Source organism: Notamacropus eugenii, chromosome 3 (genome assembly GCF_028372415.1).
Source record: "Notamacropus eugenii isolate mMacEug1 chromosome 3, mMacEug1.pri_v2, whole genome shotgun sequence".
Taxonomy (NCBI): domain Eukaryota; kingdom Metazoa; phylum Chordata; class Mammalia; order Diprotodontia; family Macropodidae; genus Notamacropus; species Notamacropus eugenii.
This window is the reverse complement of record NC_092874.1, coordinates 113,612,152-113,636,620: the sequence shown is the minus strand read 5'-3', so window position 1 is coordinate 113,636,620 and position 24,469 is coordinate 113,612,152. Positions and strand designations below refer to the sequence as shown.

Below are 24,469 nucleotides of genomic sequence, written 5' to 3'. Positions count from 1 at the left end.
AAGTTAAAAGGAGTAGGAAGAACAGAAACGTATGTAGGTGGCTTGGGAAAATATGGGGGAGAAGTTTGTGGCCCTAAGTTTTTTTCCCTTTGAAATAAACCTGTTACACAGGAAGGGCCTGAGGGCAAAGAGGGTTCTTTCCTTATTTTCTTCCTAGGGCTGGCCTGTAAGTAATGTAATTTAAGAGAATGCTCTGACATTTCCCCATCTTTCCCAATTAAAGATTCATTTGAGTTTAAAAGTAAATATCTCTGGAAGAAAAGTGAGTCATATCATATGTGTTGGTACTGCTGAATCAGTCATTCATACCTTAGTATATATTAGCTTAATCACCTTGCTTCTCTTTATCTAACACTTAGAAAAGACATACTAAGGAAATGTGAATTTTGATTAGAGAATAGGAATGAGAAGTAGGTACTTCCAAAGTACTGGGCATTTTGGGGTGAAAGTAGGCTTGGGTGAGGCACTGAAGCAAAAGAAGTCTTGGAAGTGAAACAATAAAGTTTAGAAGAGTTCTCAGGTGGGTGATCTAATCTAACCCTTATCCAAAGTACAAATCAGGCTTACAGTCCATTCTATTTCTGGGCTGCTATAACTGTCAGGAAATTTTTCCTGAATTGAAATCTGCTATCTTTTAATGTCCACCATAAGTTTTTCTTCTGCCCTCTATCTCTTCTCATACAGAAGATAGTACAAAGGTAATGGGTACCTAGAGAGGAAAGAAAAGCAGGTAGAGCTTCATAAAAGGGGAGGTGGTGCGAAAGAAAAACTTTAACAATTTTATTGTAGTATCAAAGAACTAGAAATGAAATAGCTGCTCATCATTTGGGAAATGGTTAAACAAACTGACATGACTAAGTAGACTACCAGAAGGCAAGATTTCAGAGAGCAACTCAGAGATGAAAGGAGAGTAAGAAGGCCAGAACTGGTGGTCATATAAGTTTGTGTGGGGTTGTCCTTTTTAATTCTTCTTTTTTCACTGATCAATTGGGAAGAATACCTCTCCATCAAACATAATTGCCATCTCATTCATATCAGACCCAATTTATTGTCTTTATGTTTCAAATATCCTTATTTGACTAGATTGATGTGGTTAAAGAGGCATGGGGAAGAACTGGAAGAATAAACCAAGTTTTATAATGCCAACTTTGGAGCTTCCCCACTCTACATTCAACTATGCCTTTCCCCTTGAATTGGTGTCCCATATCCCTTTCTCTTTTCTTCAAATGACTGCCTAATCCTATCTGACAAGTGATCTTTCCTCCTTTCCTGTTAACCTCCCATAGGGATAACTTCCCTAGGATAGGGAGTTGGCTCTGGGGTGATTAATACAAAAACCTAGAGGATGCTTTGTAGGAACAAGCCTAAGACTACACCAGAAAAAAGGACTAAAAGGACTTTTTTGTAATATGTACCATAACCTACTTATGTCTTTTCAACAGAACTAGTACTAGATTTATTAAAACCATATGAGACTATCAGTTTCTATGTTAAAGGCAATCAAACTGCTGTGCAAAATCAATCTAAAAGCACTCCAATTCACAAAATGAAAAAAGGTAAAAGTTATTTTATTTAAGAAAAACTTTGAAAACATTTCTATTGGCATCTTTTGTTTTTATAACAACTTCTTTTTAAAAAAACCTAGCTATTCCCTATAAAAAGGAATTAAAAAGAAGGGAAAAACAGCTTCTGCAAAAGTAACTAATCTGTCAATTGTATAGAACAACATATGCTTTGTTTCATAACCAGAGTTCCCCATCTCTATTAAAGAGGGGAAGGAGTTTCCTCTCATCTTTGAAGTTAAGCTTCACTTCCTTTTGTTTGTTTGCCCCTTTATGTTGTTCTAGATATTGTGTATACTGCTTTTCTAGTTCTGTTTACCTTACATCACAACAGTTAAAGAAAGCCTTCCTGTGTTTACTGTATTCTTCATAGTCATTATTTCTTAAAGCACAGCAATATTCTTTCACTTTCATATATTTAGATTAGCCATTTCTCATTGGTGGATATCTATTTCATTTCCAGTTCTTTACTATTAGAGAAAGCGCTTTTATAAATATTTTAACGTAAATGCAGTCTTCTATCTTTCACGTCGTTTGATCATATGCCTACCAGTGGTATCTTGTGGTTAAGGGTCTGGGATAGCTTAAGTCACTTTGCTAGTATAATTCTAAAATGATTCCCAGAACAGTTTGATTAACACCAACAGTGTATTATTGTGCCTGCTTATTCCTACTGTTTGCTACCTTTGTCTATTTGCTGGGTGTCAGATGAAACCTGAGTTGTTCGGATTTGCAGAGAAATGCATGAAGTTCTAAAGTAAATACAAGTTCACTCAGAAATTACCTGAACACTTTACAGTTTATGTATCATTACATAAAAACCTTCTGGAGAAAAGAAAGAAGCACAGTGAGCATAAGCTGAAGAAATATAGGCTGTCAATGAGGATATATGGGTCAGGAAAAAAAGTTTGTTAAAATGCCTCATCACTAATTGCCTTTTTTGAGAGTGTGGAGATAGGGGATATAATGTTGATAAGGTGAGGCATATTTCATAGGAAAGTATTTTTGTTCCTAATTCAGAGTCCTTAAAGTCTACAGCACACAAGTGTAAGAAGAAATCAAGGTGACCAAAAATGCAAGACAAAACAAAGAAAAAAAAAAAGAAAACACACACTTCACAGATCTGTGATTGTCTGTGAGGGAATCTTTACATTAATGCAGAATAGAACCTCTCTACAACTTAGTTTTCAAGGGACAATATAGCTGAAAAATTAATTACTATGGAGCCAAACTAATGATGCGGTTTTCCAAATGTAGCTATAGTCAGTCCATCACCATACTGATACAAGAAACCTTTTCAATTTGAACCTGCCAGAGTTCACACTCTGATAATCCAACCTTTGAGAGATATACCTCATTAGTGATGAGTTTATGTCTCCACAATTTAATTATTCACTCCCATAGCATGCTTTGAAGACATTTAAATAAAATAAATATCAAGGTTCTGAAATAGAGTGTATGTGTTTCTCTCTCTCTCTCAAGAAAATAAGACTCAGAGAAGTGCATTCCTCAGCTGGTTCTTGCAATGGGTCAAATTACATCCAAGGCATATAAACTATGAAAGATATCTTAGGTCACCTGACAGGTTAAAAACTAAATTTCCCAGCTGCAGATTTTAACTTTTTCCCTGAATTAAAAAAAAAAAAAAAGCACCTTGACAACTGTTCTCAAACAGAGGTTAAGACAGAAGAGAAAAATGCAAGGAAAGATTCACCAAAGTTTTAAAAAATTTATATTAAAGTTCTTTACACTAAAGAAGAACTAGAATTAAATGCAACAAGAATAAATAAGGTAAAACACAGTCGTGGAGATGGGACAGAGAATACGTTTTTTCTTTGTTTTTTATACGTATAATTTATTTTTCAGTTTTCAACATTCACTTCCACAAGAATTAGAATTCAAAATTTTCTCCCCATCTCAGGAAAGCATGCACCCCATCCACCCCTTCCTCCACTCTGTCCTTCCTTATATTCCACCCCACTTCTTCCATCCCCCTCTCTTCTGTTTTCCTGTAGGGCAAAACAGATTTCTATACCTCATTACCTGTACACTTTATTTCCCAACCATATGCAAAAACAATTTTTAACATTCATTATTAAAGTTTTGAGTTTCATATTCTCTCCCTTTCTCCCTCTCCACCCACCCTCATTGAGAAAGCAAGCAATTCAATATAGGTCATACACGTGTAGCCACACAAAACGCTTCCATAATAGTTATGTTGTGAAAGACTAACCACATTTCCCTCTGTCCTATCCTGCCCTCCATTTATTCCATTCTTTCCCTTGACCTGTCCTCCCACAATAGGGTTTGCCTTTGATTTTCCTTTTCCCCCATTGCTGTCCCTTCTATAATCTTCCCTCTCCTATCCCTTTCCACCCTGCCTTCCTGCAGGGTAAAATAGATTTCCGTATCCAATTGAGTGTGTTATTCTCTCCTTAAGCCAAATCCCATGAGAGTAAAGCTCACTTATTCCCTTTCATCTCCCCCCTCATCCCCTTCACTGTGAAAGCTTTCTTGCCTCTTTTATGTGAGATGATCTGATACATTTTACTTCTCCCCTTCTCTAGCTCCTAGTACAATCCACTCAACAGTAAATTTTATTTTTAAGTATTTTCCCTTCTCCCTGTGCCATGTATGTATGTATGTAAATATGTATACATACAACCCAATGTACATATACACACCTACACATATAATATACAAATACATACATACCCGTACACACCTACATATATATGTATATGTATGTAAAATTCCCTTAGACTACTCTAACGCTGAAAAAGATCTCATCAATTACAAATATTATCTTTCCATGAAGGAATGTAAACAGTTCAACTTTAATAAGTCCCCTATAGCTACTCTTTCCTGTTTATCTTTTCATGTTTCTCTTGACTCTTGCATTTGAAAGTCAAATTTTCTATTCAGCTCTGGTTTTTTCAAACAAGAATGCTTGGAAGTCCTCTATTTCATTGAAATTCTACTTTTTTCCATAAAGTATTATACTCAGTTTTGCTGGGTAGGTGATTCTTGATTTTAATCCTATCTCCTTTGACCTCTGGAATATCATATTCCAAGCCCTTCAATCCTTTACTGTAGAAGCTGCTAAATCCTGTTAAACTGATTGTATTTCCACAATACTTGAATTGTTTCCTTCTGGCTGCTTGTAGTAGTTTTTCTTTGACCTGGGAACTCTGGAATTTGGCGACAACATTCCCAAGAGTTTTCCTTTTGGGGTCTCTTTCAGGAGGCGATTCTTTCCATTTCTATTCTATCTTCTGGTTCTGTAGAGAATATCAAGGAAGTTTTCCTTGATAATTTTTTTGGAAGATGATGTCTAGGCCCTTTTTTTGATCATGGCTTTCAGACAGACCTATAATTTTTAAATTATCTCTCCTGGATCTATTTTCCAGGTCAGTTGTTTTTCTAATGAGATATTTCACACTGTCTTCTATTTTTTCATTCTTTTGGTTTTGTTTTATAATTTCTTGATTTCTCATAAAGTCATTAGCTTCCACCTGCTCCATTCTAATTTTTAAAGAACTATCTTCTTCAGTGAGCTTTTGGACCTCCTTTTCCATTTGGCCTATTCTGCTTTTTAAGGCATTCTTCTCCTCGTTGGCTTTTTGGACCTTTTGCCATTTGGGGTAATCTATTTTTCAAGATGTTATTTTCTTCAGCATCTTTTTGGGTCTCCTTTAGCAAACTGTTGACTTGTTTTTCATGATTTTCTTGCATCACTCTCATTTCTCTTCCCAAGTTTTCCTCCACTTCACTGACTTGACTTTTAAAATCTTTTTGAGCTCTTCCACAGCCTGAGACCACTGCATGTTTTTTTTGAAGGCTTTAGATGTAGGAGCCTTGATCTTACTGTCTTCATCTGGTTGCATGTTTTGGTCTTCTTCTGATTGTATGTTTTGCTCTTCCTTATCAGAAAGGAAGGAAGAAAAAATACCTTTTCACCAAGAAAGTAACCTTCGGCCCCTCCTCTTTTGGGCATTTTCCCAGCCAATTACTTGACTTTTGAGTCCTTTGTCAAGTGGAGGGTATGCTACCCCAAGCTTCAGAGGTTTCATGCAACTGTTCTCTGAGATATCTCTGGAGAGCTGTAAGTTGTCAGTTCCTCCAAAGTGGCATAGTCAAGAGAGAGGTGTTTACTCCTCTCCTGGCCTGTGCTCTGGTCTGAGAGTAACCACAAGCACTCTTTTCTGTCCTGTAACTGCAAGTAGGATTCCCTCTCCACAGCTGTCACTAGTTCCTCCACACCAGCGCTCCACTTCACCCCAGGACCACCACACAGGTTTGAGACCCAGATCAGCTGCTTGATTCCCCAGGGTCTGTAGGCCAAAAGCTCCAGAGGGGCTGGGACTGGGATTAGGGTCCAACCACACTCCCCTCTCACCCAGGTGAAAGACCTTTCTCATTGACCTTTGAAGCTGTCTTTGGTGTTTGTGGGTTGAGAAATCTGCTGGGTTGAGCAGTTGCCTGTGATTCAGCATCATGAAGCCTGCAGCTTCAGTTCCATCTGTGCCTGAAGCCTACCCTGGGCTGCGCTGTGCTCCGATCCCAGTGTGATAGACCCTTTCTGCCAGCCTTCCAGGCTGTCTTGGCCTGGAAATCTGTTTCACTGTCATTTTGTGGCTTCTGCTGCTCTAGAATTTATTTAGAGCAATTTTTTACAGGTATTTTAAGGGCTTTAGAGGGAGAGCACGAGCAGGTCCATACTTCTATTCTGCCATCTTTCCTCTACCCCTTCCAGAATATACTTTCTGCTGTCTATTTTGAAGCATGTGGTAGGAGTAGAGATGGGGTAGGAAATCTCTGTGGGTCATCCTACTCCACACAGCCCTCTCTATCATGGTCCTTTTGGTTGACAAAGAGAGCATGGCTGTGCTCTGGACTCTGCCACTATGATTCAGTTGTCTTCTCATCCTAGAACATCCCTCTGCCTGACTCTATAACTGGTTGTGCTTCTGACTTCCTGGACTTTACCACCATGTGGATATATAATTACCCTTCTCTCCCACTCCCTAACACTTACATAGCTCTATTTTACATGGTATTTTCCCTCATTAGAATATAAGCTCCATGAGGGCAGGGACTGTCTTTTTGCTTGCATCTGCATTCCCAAAGCTAGCATAGCATCTGGTACAGAGTAAGTAAGTGCTTAATAGAATGCCTATTGCCTGCCTGCTAAAATAGGTAATTCTGTTCATATAAGCACTTCTGGAGAACCATATCATTTGCGCTACAGTACAAAATGTCTGAAAACTATTTCTGAGATACCCAAAATATTTTATTAAAAATTCTTGAAATACCAATAACTTCTGCACAGCATATAGTTAACTGAAGAAATCCAATCAGCCAAGATGGCAGAGTAAAGGCAGAGACATGAGTGTCTGAGTTCTTCCCCAAACCTCTCCAAATACCTTTAAATAATCTAATTAAATAAAGAACCCACAAAAAGATGGAGTGAAACAGTCTTCCAGCCCAAGACAACTTAGAAAAGGTCTGTTACACCAGGGTGACAGAGGAGTGTAGACCAGGCCCCAGCAAACTAGGAGTAGGTCTCAGGGCAACTTAATCAGTGGCAGCAGTGGTGGTGGTTTCCAGACGTCTCAGTCCACAGATGATAAGGGAATCAGATAACAGGTCAGAAGATTTAAAGGGGTCCCTTCAGTGGCACCAGGGGCAAGACTCTATTGCATTGCCTATACTTGGATTTGGCTCGCAGTTCTGGTCTTAGTCTCAGTGCAGGGAGGAACACTAGCACAGCAGAGCTTGTGACAGCAGGGGAGTAAGGACCCTGGTCACAATTCCAGGGTTGAAGAGAGTTCTTGTGCACAAACCATTGTACAGCACAGAAGACTAATAAACACTCCTCTCCCTAGATCATACCACCTTGAAAGAGCCAAGATTACAGATCTCCAGAATTACCTCTGAAAACAGCTGCACAAAAATCCTGGAGCTTGGGACAGTGATCCCCTCCTTTGGGAAGCAGAGCCCCATTTTAGCATAGAGTTAAAAGGCTGGAAAAGGAGAAAAGAAAAAAAAATTCTGACTACAGAAAGTTACTATGAGGACAAAGAAGATCAAAACATACATCCTGAAGAAGACAACAAAGTCAAAATTCCTGCATTCAAAGCCTCCAAGAATAATATGAATTGACTTCAGGCCATGGAAGAACTAAAAATAGATTTTAAAAATCAAGTAAGAGAGACAGAGGAAAAATTGGGAAGAGAAAAGAGAGTGGTGCAAGAAAATCATAAAAAAAAAAAGGAGTCAATGGCTTGGTAAAGAAGGCACAAAAAAAAAAAAAGTGAAGAAAACAACACCTTAAAAAACAAAATAGACCAAATGGTAAAAAAGGCACAAAAATCCAATGAAGAGAATATCTTGAAAAGCAGAATTAGTCAAATGGTAAAAGAGGCACAAAAAGCTCACTGAAGAAAATAATTCCTTGAAAGTTAGAATTGAACAAGTGGAAGCTAATGATGACGTGACGTAAAGAAACAATCAAAATCAAAAGAATGAAAAAATAGAAGAAAATATGAAGTATATCATTGGAAAAACAACTGAACTGGAAAACAGATCCAGTAAAGAAAATTTAAGAATTACTGGACTACCTGAAAGTCATGATCAAAAAAAAGAGCCTAGATGTTATCTTTGAAGAATTTGTCAAATGAAACCTTTCTGATATTCTGATATATTTACCAGAAGATAAAATAGAAATTGAAAAAAATCCACCAATCACCTCCTAAAAGATCCTAAAATGAAAACTCCCAGGAATATTATAGCCAAATACTGCAAGGAGAAAATACTGCAAGCAGCCAAAAATCATTCAAATATAATGAGGCCACAGTTAGGAAAACACATGATCCAGGGGGCAAAAGAGCTAGAATTATAACCAAGAATCCCAGTAAAAATGAGTACAATTCTCCAGGAAAAAAAAAGGACATTCAGTGAAATAGAGGACTTTCAAACATTCCTGATGAAAAGAGCAGAGCTGAATAGAAAATAAGTTCCGTAGGACTTATGATGAAAGGTGCTCTCCATCTCCAAAGAAAGAACTGATAGAGCCTGAATGAAGATTAAAGATACGTTTTCATTACTTTTATTTTTCTTGTTTTTTTTGGTCTGTGCTTTCTTTCACAGAATGACTTACATGGAAATATGTTTTGCATGTATAATCTATGTCAAATGTATAATCTATGTCAAATTTCTTGCCTTCTCAAAGTGGGGAAGGGGAGGTAAGAAGGGAGAGAATGTGGAACTCAAAATGTGGAAAAAAATGTTAAAACTGTTTTTACACGTAATTGGGAAAAATAAAATATTAAATAACAACAACAACAACAACAAAAAGAAATCCAATTTTTTCCAAGTCACTGGAAACCAATCAGGTATCCCCCATCTGGGAAATGACTGAATTGTGGCATAATAAATTCAGAAAGCATGGAAAGGCTTATATGAGTTGATGTACAATAAAGTAAACAAAATTAGGAAAACAAAACACATAAGGCCAACAAGATAGTAAGTTCAAAGAATAATATGACAAACTGACCTCTGTATAATTAAGATCAAATTTGGTCCCAGAGAAATGTAGCAAATTATGGGTGTGGAATATTGTAACCCATAGCTAATACGTTGGCTTTCTCTTTCAATCTTTGTTATGAGATGGCTTTCTGGATAGAGTTGATATATTTAGGATATAGGGATATATTTAGAAATGAATGTGAATTAAAAACAAAAGACAACAACAAAAATATATAAAATACTTTAAAGTAATAAAATCCAACCTTTTTACACCTTTAAAGTGATAAATAACAAAAGTCAAAGAGCCTTAACATAAGACTAGGGAGACGAGCACACTAATACACTTTTGGTGGAGCTGTGAAGTGACCTAACCATTCTCAGAAACAATCTGGAACAATGCTAGCCAAGTAGCTAAAAACTGTTCGTTTATTTTGACCTAGTAATATCACCAGTAGAAAAGAATTTACTTATACTGAAAAATATCTGAGTTCACTGCTTCTGGAATTTACTCTAACGATGTAAATGAAAAACTCATTCAATATATCTGAGGTGTTCCTTTTAAGCTTCCCTGCCTGGAATGGCACAGATACTAGTAGAGGACTCTGGCCACACATCTGTCATTTCTCATTCTTGCTGTGTTATGTGTTATGTTGAGCAGAGATGTCAGCAGGCAACACACAAAAATTCCCATTGCAGCTAGAACCAGATTAAAATGTAATTGGGAAATATTTAATAAAATAAATAAGAATACAGTACAACACAGATAATGAATGTTAATTTGTGGCTTTCTAAATCATTTTGTCTAGCATCTAATTCTATTTGAGTTTGACACCACTGATACTGAGCAAAGTAAGCAGAAATAAGAGGATACAATGGCCATAATAATGTTAAAGGGGAAAAATTCTAAAAAACATCAGAACTCGGATCAGTGCAATTACCAATCTGGACTCCAAGACTGATATCAATATCTGGTAGAGAGGAGATAGATTATAATTACGGAATAAGTTTATTTTATCAGACATGGTCAATTTGTGATAGAAGGTTTGGGAAGGGGAGATTAGTAGTAAAGAATGCAGAATTAAAAAAACCCATCAAACTTTTAAAATCTTCTGAGAATTGAGTCATCAATTGCTATTAGAACTTTTCTTTTTTTTAGAACAATGAATATCATTGTTCTGCTACTTGTTAATGGTGTTATCTGGAGTTACTTCTCTGAACTCAGTCTCCTCATGTATAAGATCCTTTGACTCTAGGTTTCAATGAAAGCAGTGCATTGCCTGGCCCACCACCTTTCCTAATTTTCCCTCATTTCCCACAGCTTAAGGAATGGGGGAGAACCATTCCTTTCCTCTTAAGAATACAAAACTTCTGTTGGTACAAAACTTTGGTACAAAACTTCTGTTTTTATACGGCCCCTTTTAGCCAGCACTCCTTAAATCACCATGTATTTCTTGTAAATTCTTCCTATAAAGAAGCAACATCTAGTTTAAGAGAATTTCTTAGGTTACTTCCTAGTCTACTTCTTACATATCCGAAACATTTATATTTTGTTGAATTAATTTTTGAGATTGGTTTGGATCCTATACATAATCTTGGATTCTGTAAGTATATAAAGCACAAGAAAGTTGGCCTAAGTTGAATAAGCATTCTAGTCTTTAAGAGTTTCCAAAATAATTCTAAAAAATATAGATACAATTCTTATGACTACAGATTCAAAGAGAATACAATATGAGATTCTAAAACAAGAAGTTCTGATTAGTCACATGAAGAAGAGAAGAAGGAATCTAAAGGAATCAGACCATTAGAAAGATAGATGACCTTAGGTTTAAAAAAAATGCATAAAGGATAGAAGGACACATAGTCCAAGTCAACTAACCACAAAAGGGTAACAAGCTCCTAAAAATGACATGAAAAAGACAAAGAGTCCAGGCTTGTGGCAAAAATACTAACCAGAACAACAAAAAGAACAGATGGAGGTATTCCACTAACGTGATATAATTTCACTAAAGCATTTGATAAAGTCTTTTGATTCAGATCTACTATTAGAACCATAAAATGTTAGCATTTTTAATTAAATTTGCTTTTCTGAGTTGGCCAGGGAACCCAATCATTGTTTGTAACACTAGTTTTATCATAAATATACACTGTGAGTTCTGCATCACTAACTTACAAACTTTTGGAAGCCAATCTGTTTGTACATTTTAGGGTTGCCTGAAATGTATTTAATTCAAAGAACAGCATTTTAAGAGATACAACAAAACTAGATTGCATCCAGAGAAAGATGGCCAAGAAAATGGAAGTGATGAAAACCATGTTATTACAAAAAGAATGGTGAACAGAACTGAAGATATTTGGATTTAAGAAAACTAAGAGAATATATAATATTTGAAGGGCTGCTATGTAGAAAAAAGGAGTAGGGCAAATCTATATATTATAAATAGGAAGAAAGGTGAAAGTCATAGGGAAACAGACAATTCTTCCTATTGAGGGAGTCTAACTAGATTTGCACAACAGTGAGATGCTTCATAAACTGCTGAGATATGTATCATATATTCAAGCAGAGGGTAGGTGACCTATCAGAGACGTTAGCAAAAAGGAATTCTTGTACTGAATGAAAAGGTTAGACTAAATGACCTCTGAAGATCCTTTTCAACTCTGTGTTCTAAGATATAGTTTTCTCTTTGAGAAGGGAAAGGTACTGAAAAAAATTAATCCTAGAGTTGAAAGGTGGCATCAAGTCTAAAATGCTTATTTTATAGAACAGAAGACCCAGTGAAGTTAAGTGACTTATCCAGGTCACATTAACAGTGCCAGTGCCAACACCAAAATCCATGAACTTTTAAACCTCTAGTCCAGTACTGCTTTGACCAAACCATTTCTATTACATGTTTGTCTGTGTAAGTAAAAATATGTTCTGGGTACAATATAGAAAGTAGAATCTGGGACCTCAAATCCCACAAATGAGTTACCAACACCTGATACCAGATACAATTTAAAACAAAAAGAAAGTCAGCAATTTATCTTCAATCAGTCACCCAATAAGAGTTATAAAAGTGCTTATGATATGCCAGGCACAGTGTTAAGTGCTAACGACACAAAAAAAAGTTAAAAAGTCCCCACAGATTCTTAACCTATCTTTGAACATAAAGTACTGGAGAAATCAGTGAAAATTAGCAATAGCTCTTACCTTTGACAGAAGCAGTTTCACACAAGAAACATGACCTTCATATACAGCAGACAGAAGAGGGGTAATATGATGTTTATCTGCAGCCTACAAAATAATAAATTAATGGGATAAATGAGCTTAATCATTTAAAGCACAGAATTCCAAAGCTATTAGGTGTCCTCATAGGTCAGCTAGTTTAACAGTCTCCTGAGCAGGAAGCCCTTGTATAAAGTCCTTGACAAAGTGAGAGCAATAAATTATCAATTTCTTTAAGACCTCTAGGGAGGAGTCACTATCATCTTGGCATGAAACCCATTTCAATCTTAGCTCATCATTAGAGATATGTTGTATTGACAGCTTCCTATTTTTTATTAATCAAAATCAGATTTAGTATCTCCTCTTCCAAATGAGAGAGAACATTTCAAATATCCGAACATAGTTAATGATCTCCCTCCAAGTCATCTCTTCTCCAAAATAACTATCTTCAGTTTCTTCAAACTGATTCATGGTTTCCAATACTCTATGCTGACCTGTTTCTTCCATTCTTCCTAAAGTGTGGTGCCCAGAACTGAACAAAAGACTCTACATGTCTGACCAAATGAATAGTGGAACTATAATCTCTCGTTGCAGACTTTGTAGTTTTCTAAGTTTGGCATAAGATGAAATGAGTTTTTTTGGTTGTCACATCACACCGTTAACTCAAATTAAAAAAGAAATGATTTAAAATTTAATCTTAAAATTCAGTTTGGAGTATCATTACAGATGTAGAGAGACTTAGCCTTCATTTCATTAAGTATTATTTACTTGCTCCCTACAAACAGTTTTAATTCTCCAAGCTTTAGTATATCTAGCACCTGCAAACTTGAAAAATAAGTAGCGAAGTTTTTAAAAAGTGAGCTTGGAACACATAAATATATGCAAATGAAAAGTAATTCTCTCATGTGCTATTAACTTAAATAGCTAAACATGTAATAGATTAAAGTCAATTCTCTTTCCAATACTGAACCTCAAAATCAAACTAATTTATCCTGCTAATGCTAAAGGTCTCAATCATTTCTTTCTAGATTATAGGAATTCTAAATTCTAGGAAACTAATTTTAAATAATTTTCTTTTTCAAAATGAAGTTCTTGAAAATAGCTTTTAAAAAATGTATAATAACCAATTACCCAAACTATACAGCAGAATTGGTCTTAACTAAGTCAGCTTTTTTTTTTTTTTTAAGACATACATTAATATCGGCTCCTTTCAGTAGCAGAAATTCCAGGATTTCAAGTTGCCCACAGTCTGCTGCATAATGAAGAGGTTTCCGACCACCTTCTAGTGTCCGATTAACATCTTCACCCTTAATAGAAAAGAAAAATAAGGATAAAAAGGTGATGATTGGAGAAGGGAAATGAACTTCATCCCCCCCGGACCCTCAAAACTATGAGGATGAGGATTTCATTCAACGATTTTCTAAAATGGACTGACAAACAACTTGAATGGAAATGCAGTATAGTACCTAGTAGTCTTAAATAATGAAAGCCATGACCATTAGGGGTGAAAACTAAATTAGATAATGTGTGGAAAAAAGTGTTTTGTAACCGTATAATACTATGTAAAAATTCAAATTCTTACTTTAATTATTAATAACTATAAAAACAATGTATATAGATGAACTACCCAAACATTTCTAAAATTTTCTTATTTTGAAAGTATGGTAGGCCTGGTAAATACCTAGATGGGGCACTGCTTGGTAACTGATATTGTATATTACAGGCTAGAATCATTATAGAAGTAGGACACATTCCTCATGATGATGTGGAAGTAAATATGGTTCTCAAAGGCTATGCAAGTGGAATATAAGTTCTGGAAGGTTCAACCCTGCTGGAAAGGCATTGAGTACATCTCTAGAGTTAGGTGGATTGGTTCATAAAAAGCAGGCACAATCTAATCATGGAGAGGATCATCACCAGTAGATTAGACACTAGATGAAAATTCTTTGGCAATGGAAACCCATAAAACAAAAGTACAAAGTGGCTGAGACTTGTAGGTCATCCTTCTGCTTCTACACTGATAAAGACAGAGTGGTAGAAAAGGATGCTAAGAGGGTGCTAAGAATCCATACATTTTAAAACCATCTACAATTTAATTGTTGGCATTCAAAATATGAGAACTTAGCCCAATCAATATCCGTGAACAATCTATAACTATTTTTCTCTTTCAATAATACTGACACAATCACATTTGAACTTTAATAATGTACTCTAATAATGTCTCTAATGTACTACACAAAGAGAAATAGCACTACAGGTAATCAATTGGGAGGAACAACTGCACCAGACTACGAACATACAGAAAAGACTCATTCTGAAGGTGACAATTTTAAAAACATCAAGAAATCAATTTTCAAGATTTCTGAAAGGGAAGATACCAAATCACATTAAAAAAAGAGAAGAGAAGCAAATATTACTTTGATGTATTTTTTTCTTATTTTATTTTTTTCTCAGCATGCACATCTTTATTTTTTCCTTTTTTTGTTTTATTTTTAGTTTTCAACATTATTTCCACAAGATTTTGAGTTCCAAATTTTCTCCCCATCTCTCCTCTCTGCCCACCCCTCCTCTCTGCCCACCCCAAGACAGTGTGCATTCGGATTACTCCTTCCCCCAATCTGACCTCCCTTCTATCACACCCCTCCTTTCCCTTATCTCCATCTCCTCTATTTTCTTGTAGGGCAAGATAGATTTCTATACCCCCGCTATCTGTATCTTATTTCCCAGTTGTACATGTAAAAACAATTTTTAACAATGGTTTTTTAAAATCGAGTTCCAACTTCTCTTCCTTCTTCCCTCCCCATCCAAACCCATTGAGAAGGCAAGCAATTCAATGTTACACGTGTAGTTATGCAAAAGACTTCTATAAAAGTCATGTTGTGAAAGACTAATTAAATTTCCCTCCATCCTATCCTGCCCCCCATTTATTCTATTCTCTTTTGATCCTATCCCTCCTCAAAAGTGCTTACTTCTAATTACCCCCTCCTCCCATCTGCCCTCCCTTCTATCATTCCCCCCAAACCCTGCTTATCCCCTTCTCCCTTACTTTCCTGTAGTATGATAGATTTTCATAGCAAATTGAGTGTGTATGTGTAAGTCAAATGTGATGGGAGTAAGCTTCACTTTTTGCCTCTCACCTCCCCCCTTTTCCCCTCCATTGAAAAAGCTTTTTCTTGCTTCTTTTATGTGAGAGATAATCTGTCCCATTCTCCTTTTCCCTTTCTCCTCCCAATATATTCCTCTCACTTCTTAATTTTATTTTTTTAGATATCATCCCTTCATATTCAACTCACCCTATACCCTCTGTTTATATGTATTTAATCCTTTCAAATACTAAAAAAAGTACAAATATTATCTTTTCATGTAGGGATGTAAACAGTTCAACTTTAATAAGTTCCTTATTGTTTCTCTTTCCTGTTCACCTTTTCATATTTCTCTTGATTCTTGCGTTTGAAAGCCAAGTTTTCTATTCAGCTCTGGTCTTATCAAGAATGCTTGAAAGTCCTCTATTTCATTGAATGACCATTTTTTCCCCTGAAGTATTATACTCAGTTTTGCACAAGCACAAGTGAGTGGATTTTCCCCTAGCTTTCAGTCTTACAACTTCATCAAATTTGTACTTTTGGTGAATAAACATATAGACTCTTGGCTACAATCAACTGCACAACCCAGGGTGGTGCATGCTATTACATTATCACACTGAGTTCATTTTTCTCCTCCACTTGTTCGATCTTTTCTTCTGAGACTGGATCTGTATGGTGAATTTCAATGACATAAATACAGATGAAGCCTCCTAAGGTGGCACTCAGGAAAGGACCCACCACTGGGATCCACCAGAAGTAACTTCCAGCTGTGAAGACTTCAAATCCCCAACCTGCGAGAGCTGTGAATAGTCTGGGACCCAGGTCTCTAGCTAGGTTCATGGCACAATCACTGTTCAATCCCAATGAAGAAAGGACAAGGATCAGTAGGTCAATGACAACTGGTTCTAGGCCCTTGGGGACCCTCCAGTTTTTTTCATCTAAAATGGCAAACACAACCAAGAGAAGGAATGTGGTAGACATCACCTGGTCTGCAAATTCATTTGCTACAGTCAGGTATTTAAACGGATATGTTGCAAAAATCTGTGCTTTTCTCCTGTGACAATCAGTTTTCCCTCAGCAAAAGATCTAAGTGCATCATGGTAAATTCCAAAGATGACTGAAGCCCCTAGAAAAGCCCCTAGGAACTGGGCCCCCACATAGAAAGGGAATTTCATCTGTCCATAGAAACACACAGCAAAGAGCACTGCTGGGTTAATGTGACCACTAGAGATGCCTCCTGACACATAAATAGCCCTTACAACAACCAGTGCAAAGCCAATATTTATGGTCACAACTCCACCTGCAGCCCCTTGGCTGAGGATGGCTTGGGTTACAGAACCACATCCAAGGACAACCATCATGAATGTCCCCAGGAATTCTCCAACTGTTTCTTTGGCCAATGAGTTCTTCAGGATGAGTTTCTCTCTGAAGCTTTTTTGCACCTTTCTGTCCATATCCTGAATCTTTCAGTCACAAATCTGGATTGTGTTCTTCCTTCGTTGCCTAAGAAGACCATACCATCAGAGAAATGATGGCATGACTTGCACTTGACTTTGTTTTGAGTGAGGGAGGGCTGTGCAGGTTACCAGCCTCACTTCTCCTCCAGAGCCATATGAATCCAGTGACCAGATATTTATCAGGATGACTGGAGATGACCCCCTCCCATTCTGCTTTTTAGGGCATTCTTCTTCTCATTGACTTTTTGGATCTCTTTTGGCATTTGGGTTCGTCTATTTTTCAAGGTGTTATTTTCTTCAGCATTTTTTTGAGTCTCTAAACTTTAGCAAGCAGATGACTTGTTTCTCATGATTTTCTTGCATCATTCTCATTTCTCTTCCCAATTTTTGCTCTACTTCTCTTACTTGATTTTCAAAATCCTGTTTGAGCTCTTCCATGGCCTAAGACCAAGTCATATTTTTCTTGGAGCCTTTGGATGGAAAAGCTTTAACTTTGTTATCTTCTGTTTTCATGTTCGGTCTTCCTTGTCACCAAAGTAAGATTCTATAGTGTGATTCTTTTTCCGGTTTTTGCTCATTTCACCAGTCATTTACTTGACTTTTTGAGTTCTTTGTCTCTGCTTCCAGTGGGGGTGGGAGGTGTATGTCAGCCACCCCACAATCCGTGAGCCTACAGCTCCAAAAACAGTGGCTGCAGCTGCTGCTGTGGCTGTCGCCGGTTCCTCTGCCCCTTCCCTGCTCTGCTGCCCTGAGGTTGGATCACTCTACTCTCTCACACCTGTCCCATAGTTTTTTCCACTGACCTTGCAATTTTTCCCCAGTGTTTTGGGGTCATGAAGTCCGGAAACCTCCAGAGATGCCTGAGATTCAATTTCCCCAGGACTGCTCAGGTCTAGTGGTGTGATAGACACTTCCCAGAGACCTTCCAGGCTGTCTTGGGTTGGAGATTTGCTTCACTCCGTCATTTTGCGGGTACTGCAACTCCAGAATTTGTTTAGAGTCATTTTTTTACAGGTATTTGGCTGGGCTTGAGGGGAGTGCTCTAGAAAGTCCATGCTGTTATTCCGCCATCTTGGCTCTGCCCCCCTTGATGGATTTCTGATCTCACTGATGTCAGTACCTCCTCCAATAAGACAGATCAAAATCTATTATTGCAGGCTCATTATCTACATGACTCTAGTTGATTTACTCCCATAAATCTTCCAAGTGAAGTCCCTCAATCTGTCAGGGAATGTTCCTCTAGTTTTAACACTATGTAGATACTTATGGAGTATTCCAGCTTTACAATGGTCATTCCTCATTTTCACTACATGAATGGCCCATCTCTCTCTGTCCCCCATCACATGTCTCCAATGACATCCTTTACTTTGTTTCTTACATCCAAGTTAGTATTTATTATAACGTTCATGTTCACTATGCACCTCTCCATTGTCCTTTATATGATCTACACGACCCCCTTCTTCAGTTCTCGAGAAAAACATTCCTGGAAGTGCACTGTTGTTAAAAGAAGGGCCTTTGTTTTAGGAAAGAAAGTTAGGTCATTAAAATCATTGCACAACTTTTCAAAGGCAATTTAGCCTGCTATCTTTCTTCTGTTTAAGCTTGGGCTCATCTCACTGTTCATTTGCAATGACTACTCAAGATAATTGTCTAACCAACTATGTCAGTCTGGAAAACAAGAATTCTTTATTCTTTAATAACTGATCTAATTTAGGAAGTTCTATGGTGTTCTAAGCCTTGCTGCAATCAGTACAATATTGTCTGCAAAAAGAAGCCTCTTCCCCTCTAAAGAAAATTTCTTTTCTATTTCACCTCTGTACTAGACATCTTCCATGACAGAAGCAAATGACACTGGTAAATATACATCTTCTTGGTTTATACCTTACTTGTCATTAATAATCACAGGTTCAAACAAAGTTCTATGTTGTATCTCTCAAGCAATGCTGTATGAGTTTGACATATGCATGGGAAACTTGTTAGAGGAAAGTTTTTAAGGCTATGAATTGAATGCTTCCGTATAGCCAAGTAATAAGAAGAGTGGCATCTTGTATTCTACACCTTTCAGTCAACTATGTAACTTCAAAGCTGTAGTCTACTGCCACTTATTGAAGCCCAAAGTTTCTTTTCTCAAACATTAAATAAGAATGTCTTTGATGCATGCATAGATTACTCTAGGAAAATTTTTTGCAGAGATAGTAAAGTAGACCTGTTGATCAGTAGTTATTGATATTCTCTCAGCAGACTTTTTCTGGCAAGAATATGTGATCCTTTCCCCAAGCCTTTGTATCCTCCCTTCTTTCACAATACTAAGGAACTGTGCTGCTTCCAACATGAACTATCTCCTTATATACTTGGTTTATTCCAGCTGCTCTTTCTTTTCATCTTTGCTTTTCAGTACTATTCCACTCCCTTATATAACACATCTGGGGCTGTGAGGTTAAAGGTTCAAATGTGATAGTGAAAAGTTTTAAAATTCTCTACAGACTTCCATTTCTCACTTGCTCAGTGTTTACTATCCAGTTTCATCCATAAATGCTTTTGAGATGTCTTTGCTTAATCAGACCTCTCACCAACTTTTTTTCCTCCACTGTTTTATGAGGAGATACTGCTTACAATCTCCCACTATCCCTCCATAAGACTTTACAAATGAATTTATATTTTAAATCAGTACTGCCTATGGCTACCATCTCTCTCTTCTTTGGAAAGGAAATCAACTATTTACTGATTAAGGAAAGTTTTTAGGTTCTTTGGGTCTCCTGGTTTTACAGATTATTGAAACTGCTTTGGGAAATGCTGACAGTTTAAAGAGAAATAACTCTTCTTTTATCCATTTCCCATTTTAAAGTTTCAATAACTCATTTAAACAGGTTAGGTTGGAGTTATTTAAACTAAATGACTTATAATCTCACTTTTATGACTAACCCATATGCTTATACTCTTGGCTCTAAAAATTCATCTACATATGCATCAAAGGCATAATTTATGGAAATTTGAACCAGTCAAGCTTTCACAGTTTTCCACACCTTTGTTGTTGTTTAGTTTTGTCTGATTCTTTGTGACCCCATGGACCACAGCACACCAATGTGGTCCTTGGAATTTTCTTGGAGTGGTTTGCCTCCTTCTTCACCAGGGGATTAACAGAGGTTAAGTGACTTACCTAGGGTCACACAGCTAGTTAAGTGTCTGAGACCACATTTGAACTCACATCTTCTTGACTCCAGGCCCAACTCTCCATCCACTGAGCCACCAAAAGCTGCTCTACACCTTTACAATCACATAACTAACTGAAAAGTGAAAAAAATGTTACCAAAATTCTACTGTACTTTTTGTTTCTGACTTACAAAAAAAAGTACCCTTTTTTGGAACAAAATGTAACATTAAAAACTCTACTAAAATAAGGTGATTCTCATGCATACATTAGGCTTCAAAAGAAATGCTACTATTAAGCAGTTACACATTAAACATTTCTCACAATCATGGATGATACAGAGGCTACTATCTTCACTGCTGGAAAGAGTACACATGTATGTATGCACACACACACAGATTAATCACAGATCTACTGTGACATTGTAAAGGAAAGCAACGAATTCTGCAACATTCTACTTCTCAGGTTTCTTATCAGGAATTGATGTCATATCAGGTAATACAAGATGCTTAGAAAATCTAGTACTGAGGATTCTACACACTTCATACAACATGAATCTTCAAACAAATTCATCAAACATTTATTAAGGGTTTATACTATATAAGATGCTGTGCTAGAAGCTGAGGGTACAAAAATGAAAATGAAACTGTCCTTGCTCACAAGAACATTCTGTTAAGGAACCAACATATAAATACCTAAGTAAATACAAAGTAAATTCAAACCTAGGTTTGAACCTAGGTGGTGTGCAGTTAATAGAGTGCTGGGCCTGGAGTCAAGAAGACTCACCTTCTTGCATTTAAATCTGTCCTTAGATACTTACTAGCTGTGTGACCCTGGGCAAATCATTTAACCCTGTTTGCCTCAGTTGCCACATATGTAAAATGAGCTGGAGAGAGAAATGGCAAACCAACCACTGCAGTATCTTTGTTAAGAAAACCCCAAATGGGATCACAAAGAGTCTGCCACTACTGTAAACAACTGAACAATACAACAAAAACACAGAGTCATTTTAACAAAGCTAATAAAAGGTGTGGGGAGGGAGGGGCTGAGAGAAAAGGGAAGAGAAATATCATTGGAGGCAGGAAATGAAATATTCGGTACAAAAGAGATAGCAGTCTAGTTTTTAAATTTTTGAAAGAAATTACTAACACTTTAATGAAAGCAGCTATATCTTTAAACCATACTTCATGTCTTCTCAATATCTACTACAGTGGGAATAAATTTCAAGTTCTCTAAAGATATAGAATACTTTTAGCTTTTTCCTGTAGTATTTACTGCGAAAAGGTTTTTTTCTATTTCACAAATATCCTCAAATTAGGCAACATATGGGAAGCATTTTGTAAAATTTAGTGCACTATAAATATCAGTTACTGATTATTCAATAATTCCTATCCTGTGATTTAACTACTGATTAAATATTTTAAGCAAGTACTATGTAATAGGTGTTGATGAATTTATGAAGGTTAATATTAACAGGAATTTTGAACCAAGAAGTGGCAAATCTAGATCCAGGCATTAGATTGCAGTGATATGAATAATGTATTCACAGGGAAGAACAGAGGTGGGATGATGCTATCTAAGGAGGACACTGCAATATTCTTGACAGGAAAGTTGAAAAAAAGATAGTGGTACAATTAATAAGATTAAATGTGGTATAATTAATGACTTGATAACTGATAGAAGTGAAGGAGAGAGACAGTGATGCTTTTTTCGGAAACAGTGTCAAAAGGAGGAGCAGATTCAGAGTAAAGACACTAAATTTGGCTTGAGGCATGCTAAGTTAAGAGGTATCAGTGCAATTTCTACCTGCATATGGCCTACGTAGAGTTGGCGATATGACTGTGTTAAGATAAGGGATATAGATCTGTGAGGCATCTTCACCCTTATGAAGTTTGTCAAGAGAGAAAATAAAAGGAAAAGAGAGGCAAGGGTCAAGGATAGACCCCTGAGTAACACCTACTATCTGGTCACTAGATCCAGATGGCTCAGGAGATGAAGTGAGGCTAATGACCTTGCATAGCCCTCCTTCCTTCAAAACAAAGTCAAGTGGAAGTCATGTCATCATTTCTCTGATGTTATGGTCTTCTTTGAAAATGAAGGATGAACACAAACAGAAAGACATTGTAGGAGCTAGGAAGATAACAAGGAGCCAACAAAGGGGACAGGAGAGATTTAGAGAAGAGGAAGATCAAAAAAGGGTAGTCTACCTGAAGGCATGGTAAAGAGAAGGAATACTCTTAGAACTGCTTTTAACAATGTCACTACAGACTGGTTGAAGAGGATGGAAAAAAGTTCACTATTTGGTGATAAGGAGGATACTGGTGACAGAAGCCAAATTAAAAGGGGTTGATGAAAAAGTCAGCATGTAAGGGATACATAAGGAAACAGAATATATGTCTTATCTAGAGTAGACATAGTTATATTTTGTATTCCCTACAAAATTTTGCACACAAGGTGTTAGCGATACAGCTGGTGCTTAATTATATACTTGTTGACTCTATAAATTTGATCCTTTCAAGTGCAATGATTATTTTCCTTCCCAGATGAAGATAGTTCGGAAGAATTTAGAATGTTTAAAGTTACAAAGAAATTTTTTGTGTGTGAAGATTCTGGTTAAGTATCAATTTGATTAGTCTCAACCTTCAATTACCTACTATTTCAACTTAATTACTATCCCCAGGCTGCAACCTTTGTATGAGGTTCAGAGGCAATGTTGTCCACTCTCACTCAGCAGGAAGTAGTAGCAGAGAGTAACAGACACCTTGAATCATCAGGAACAGAAAGAATTTTAAGTACTGGGACAGAATCATAGACCTCCTTTCTGTCTAATTCAACTGATATATGAAAGGAATCATCATTATAACATACCCCAAAAGTATTCATCCACCCTCTATTTGAAGTTCTTCATGGAGGGAGACAAAACCTAGTGAAGCATTCCATTCCAGTTTTGGACAGCTCTAATTATTAAGAAGGTTTTCCTGATACCTACCCTAAAATTGCAACTTTGCAACTGTCCTGCTCTGTCAAGTACTTGACACTGGGGATACAAAGAAAAAAACAAAAATAGTCTCTTGCCTTCAATAATATTACATTTTACTTGGGGATAAACAATATGTATATAACAGTGCTATAAAACACATACCACGTAAGATGGACTGAAAACTGTAGAAGGGAATCATGAAAATCTTTTTGTAAGAAGCTGAAGTGAGAAGAAGTACATTCTAGGCAAGAGGACATACAGGCCAAAGCTGAGAGAGAAGGAACAGCAAGTGCGGGCAGTTTGTTTGAAACACAGGGTCAACACAAGTCATACATTGAGGAGAAGCTGAATATTTATTCTACTTACTCTTATTTGAGAAGGAACAAAGGTCCTCCAAAGAGAAGACTGGGCTGAACCTTTATGTGGTTACCTTACATCTATCTGTCTATATTGGTGTTCCATTTAAACTTCACTTATTAAATGGGATTATCTCTGTATTCTGATTTTTAAGAACAAGAGAATGGCACACATTCTGAATTCAGACAAAAGTTGAGAGTAGACTAGCAGACAGCTGCTTAGCCAGAATCGTATACTTTACAAACAGCATCCATACCAGTGAACATACATGTACAGTGCACCACAGTACATATTCATGAATTTCCAGGTAACCAGACAGAATACACTCAGAGCTATGCAGCAACCTGCTAGATTTCAGTTTTAAAATTAAGGCATATTCAAATATCTCCAGGGGTCAAATGACAACTTTCCCACTTACTACCTGTATGAATTTCAGCAATTCACAATGGATGATCCCAAAAGTTCCTGACCAACTCTAAATTTGTGATCCTAAGATATAATAATTCAACATGGTACTTAATCTGCATTCTTCTTTTCATTTCTCCAATGACAGAGTAATCTCTTTAAAAATAATTTTACTGACTATTTTTTATATAACCTATGCTACTTCAGAGACAACTGCTTTTCATCAGTCTTCACTATCAATTTTAACTTAGGCAACTAATCTTGTTCCATTAAAGTTCATGGAGGATAATCACCATGGCAATGGTTCAACAAATTTCATAGCTAATACAAATTAACCAGATTTCTGTAAACTGTAACTTCCTCTGCTTTAGTTTAAAATAAACATTACCAATCTGTCTTTTGGGCAAAATATAGCAAAGAAGTACATTCTCTCTCTCTCTCTGTATATCTGCATGTATATGTGTATGCATGTACATATGTATGTTTGTTGCTATGAGGCATTTGGAATGGTGGAAAAGAAGTCTGTCCTATAATAACACATAGAAAATTCATTGTTCACGTGACAAAAACAGGGTTATTTTGTTAATACCACAGTAAATTTAATAAATACTTTAAAATATATATAGTACAGTTTCATAAATAATCTTTTTCTATTCTTAATACACTGAAATACTAGTGTTTGTGGTCACGGTAAATTTATATTAAAAGTTCATCTTTTACTTTATTATTCTATAGTCAAGATACT

At 36.6% G+C, this 24,469-nt stretch overlaps 2 protein-coding genes across 2 annotated transcripts in view; both read right to left on the bottom strand.

Moving 5' to 3' along the window:
- Positions 1-24,469, bottom strand: part of MTPN (myotrophin) — a 74,585-nt gene that overhangs the window by 24,845 nt on the left and 25,271 nt on the right. The window contains exons 2-3 of the mRNA XM_072652629.1: positions 13,488-13,601; positions 12,280-12,363 (exon numbers count right to left, since the gene is read on the bottom strand). Of these exons, the coding sequence (XP_072508730.1) occupies positions 12,280-12,363; positions 13,488-13,601 (198 nt within the window). The remainder of the gene's footprint in view (positions 1-12,279; positions 12,364-13,487; positions 13,602-24,469) is intronic.
- On the bottom strand, positions 15,886-16,912 carry LOC140533198 (aquaporin-9-like). The gene is given in 2 exon segments (XM_072652628.1): positions 15,886-16,426; positions 16,429-16,912. Coding segments are annotated over 2 exon segments (849 nt in total). The 5' UTR covers positions 16,832-16,912; the 3' UTR covers positions 15,886-15,980.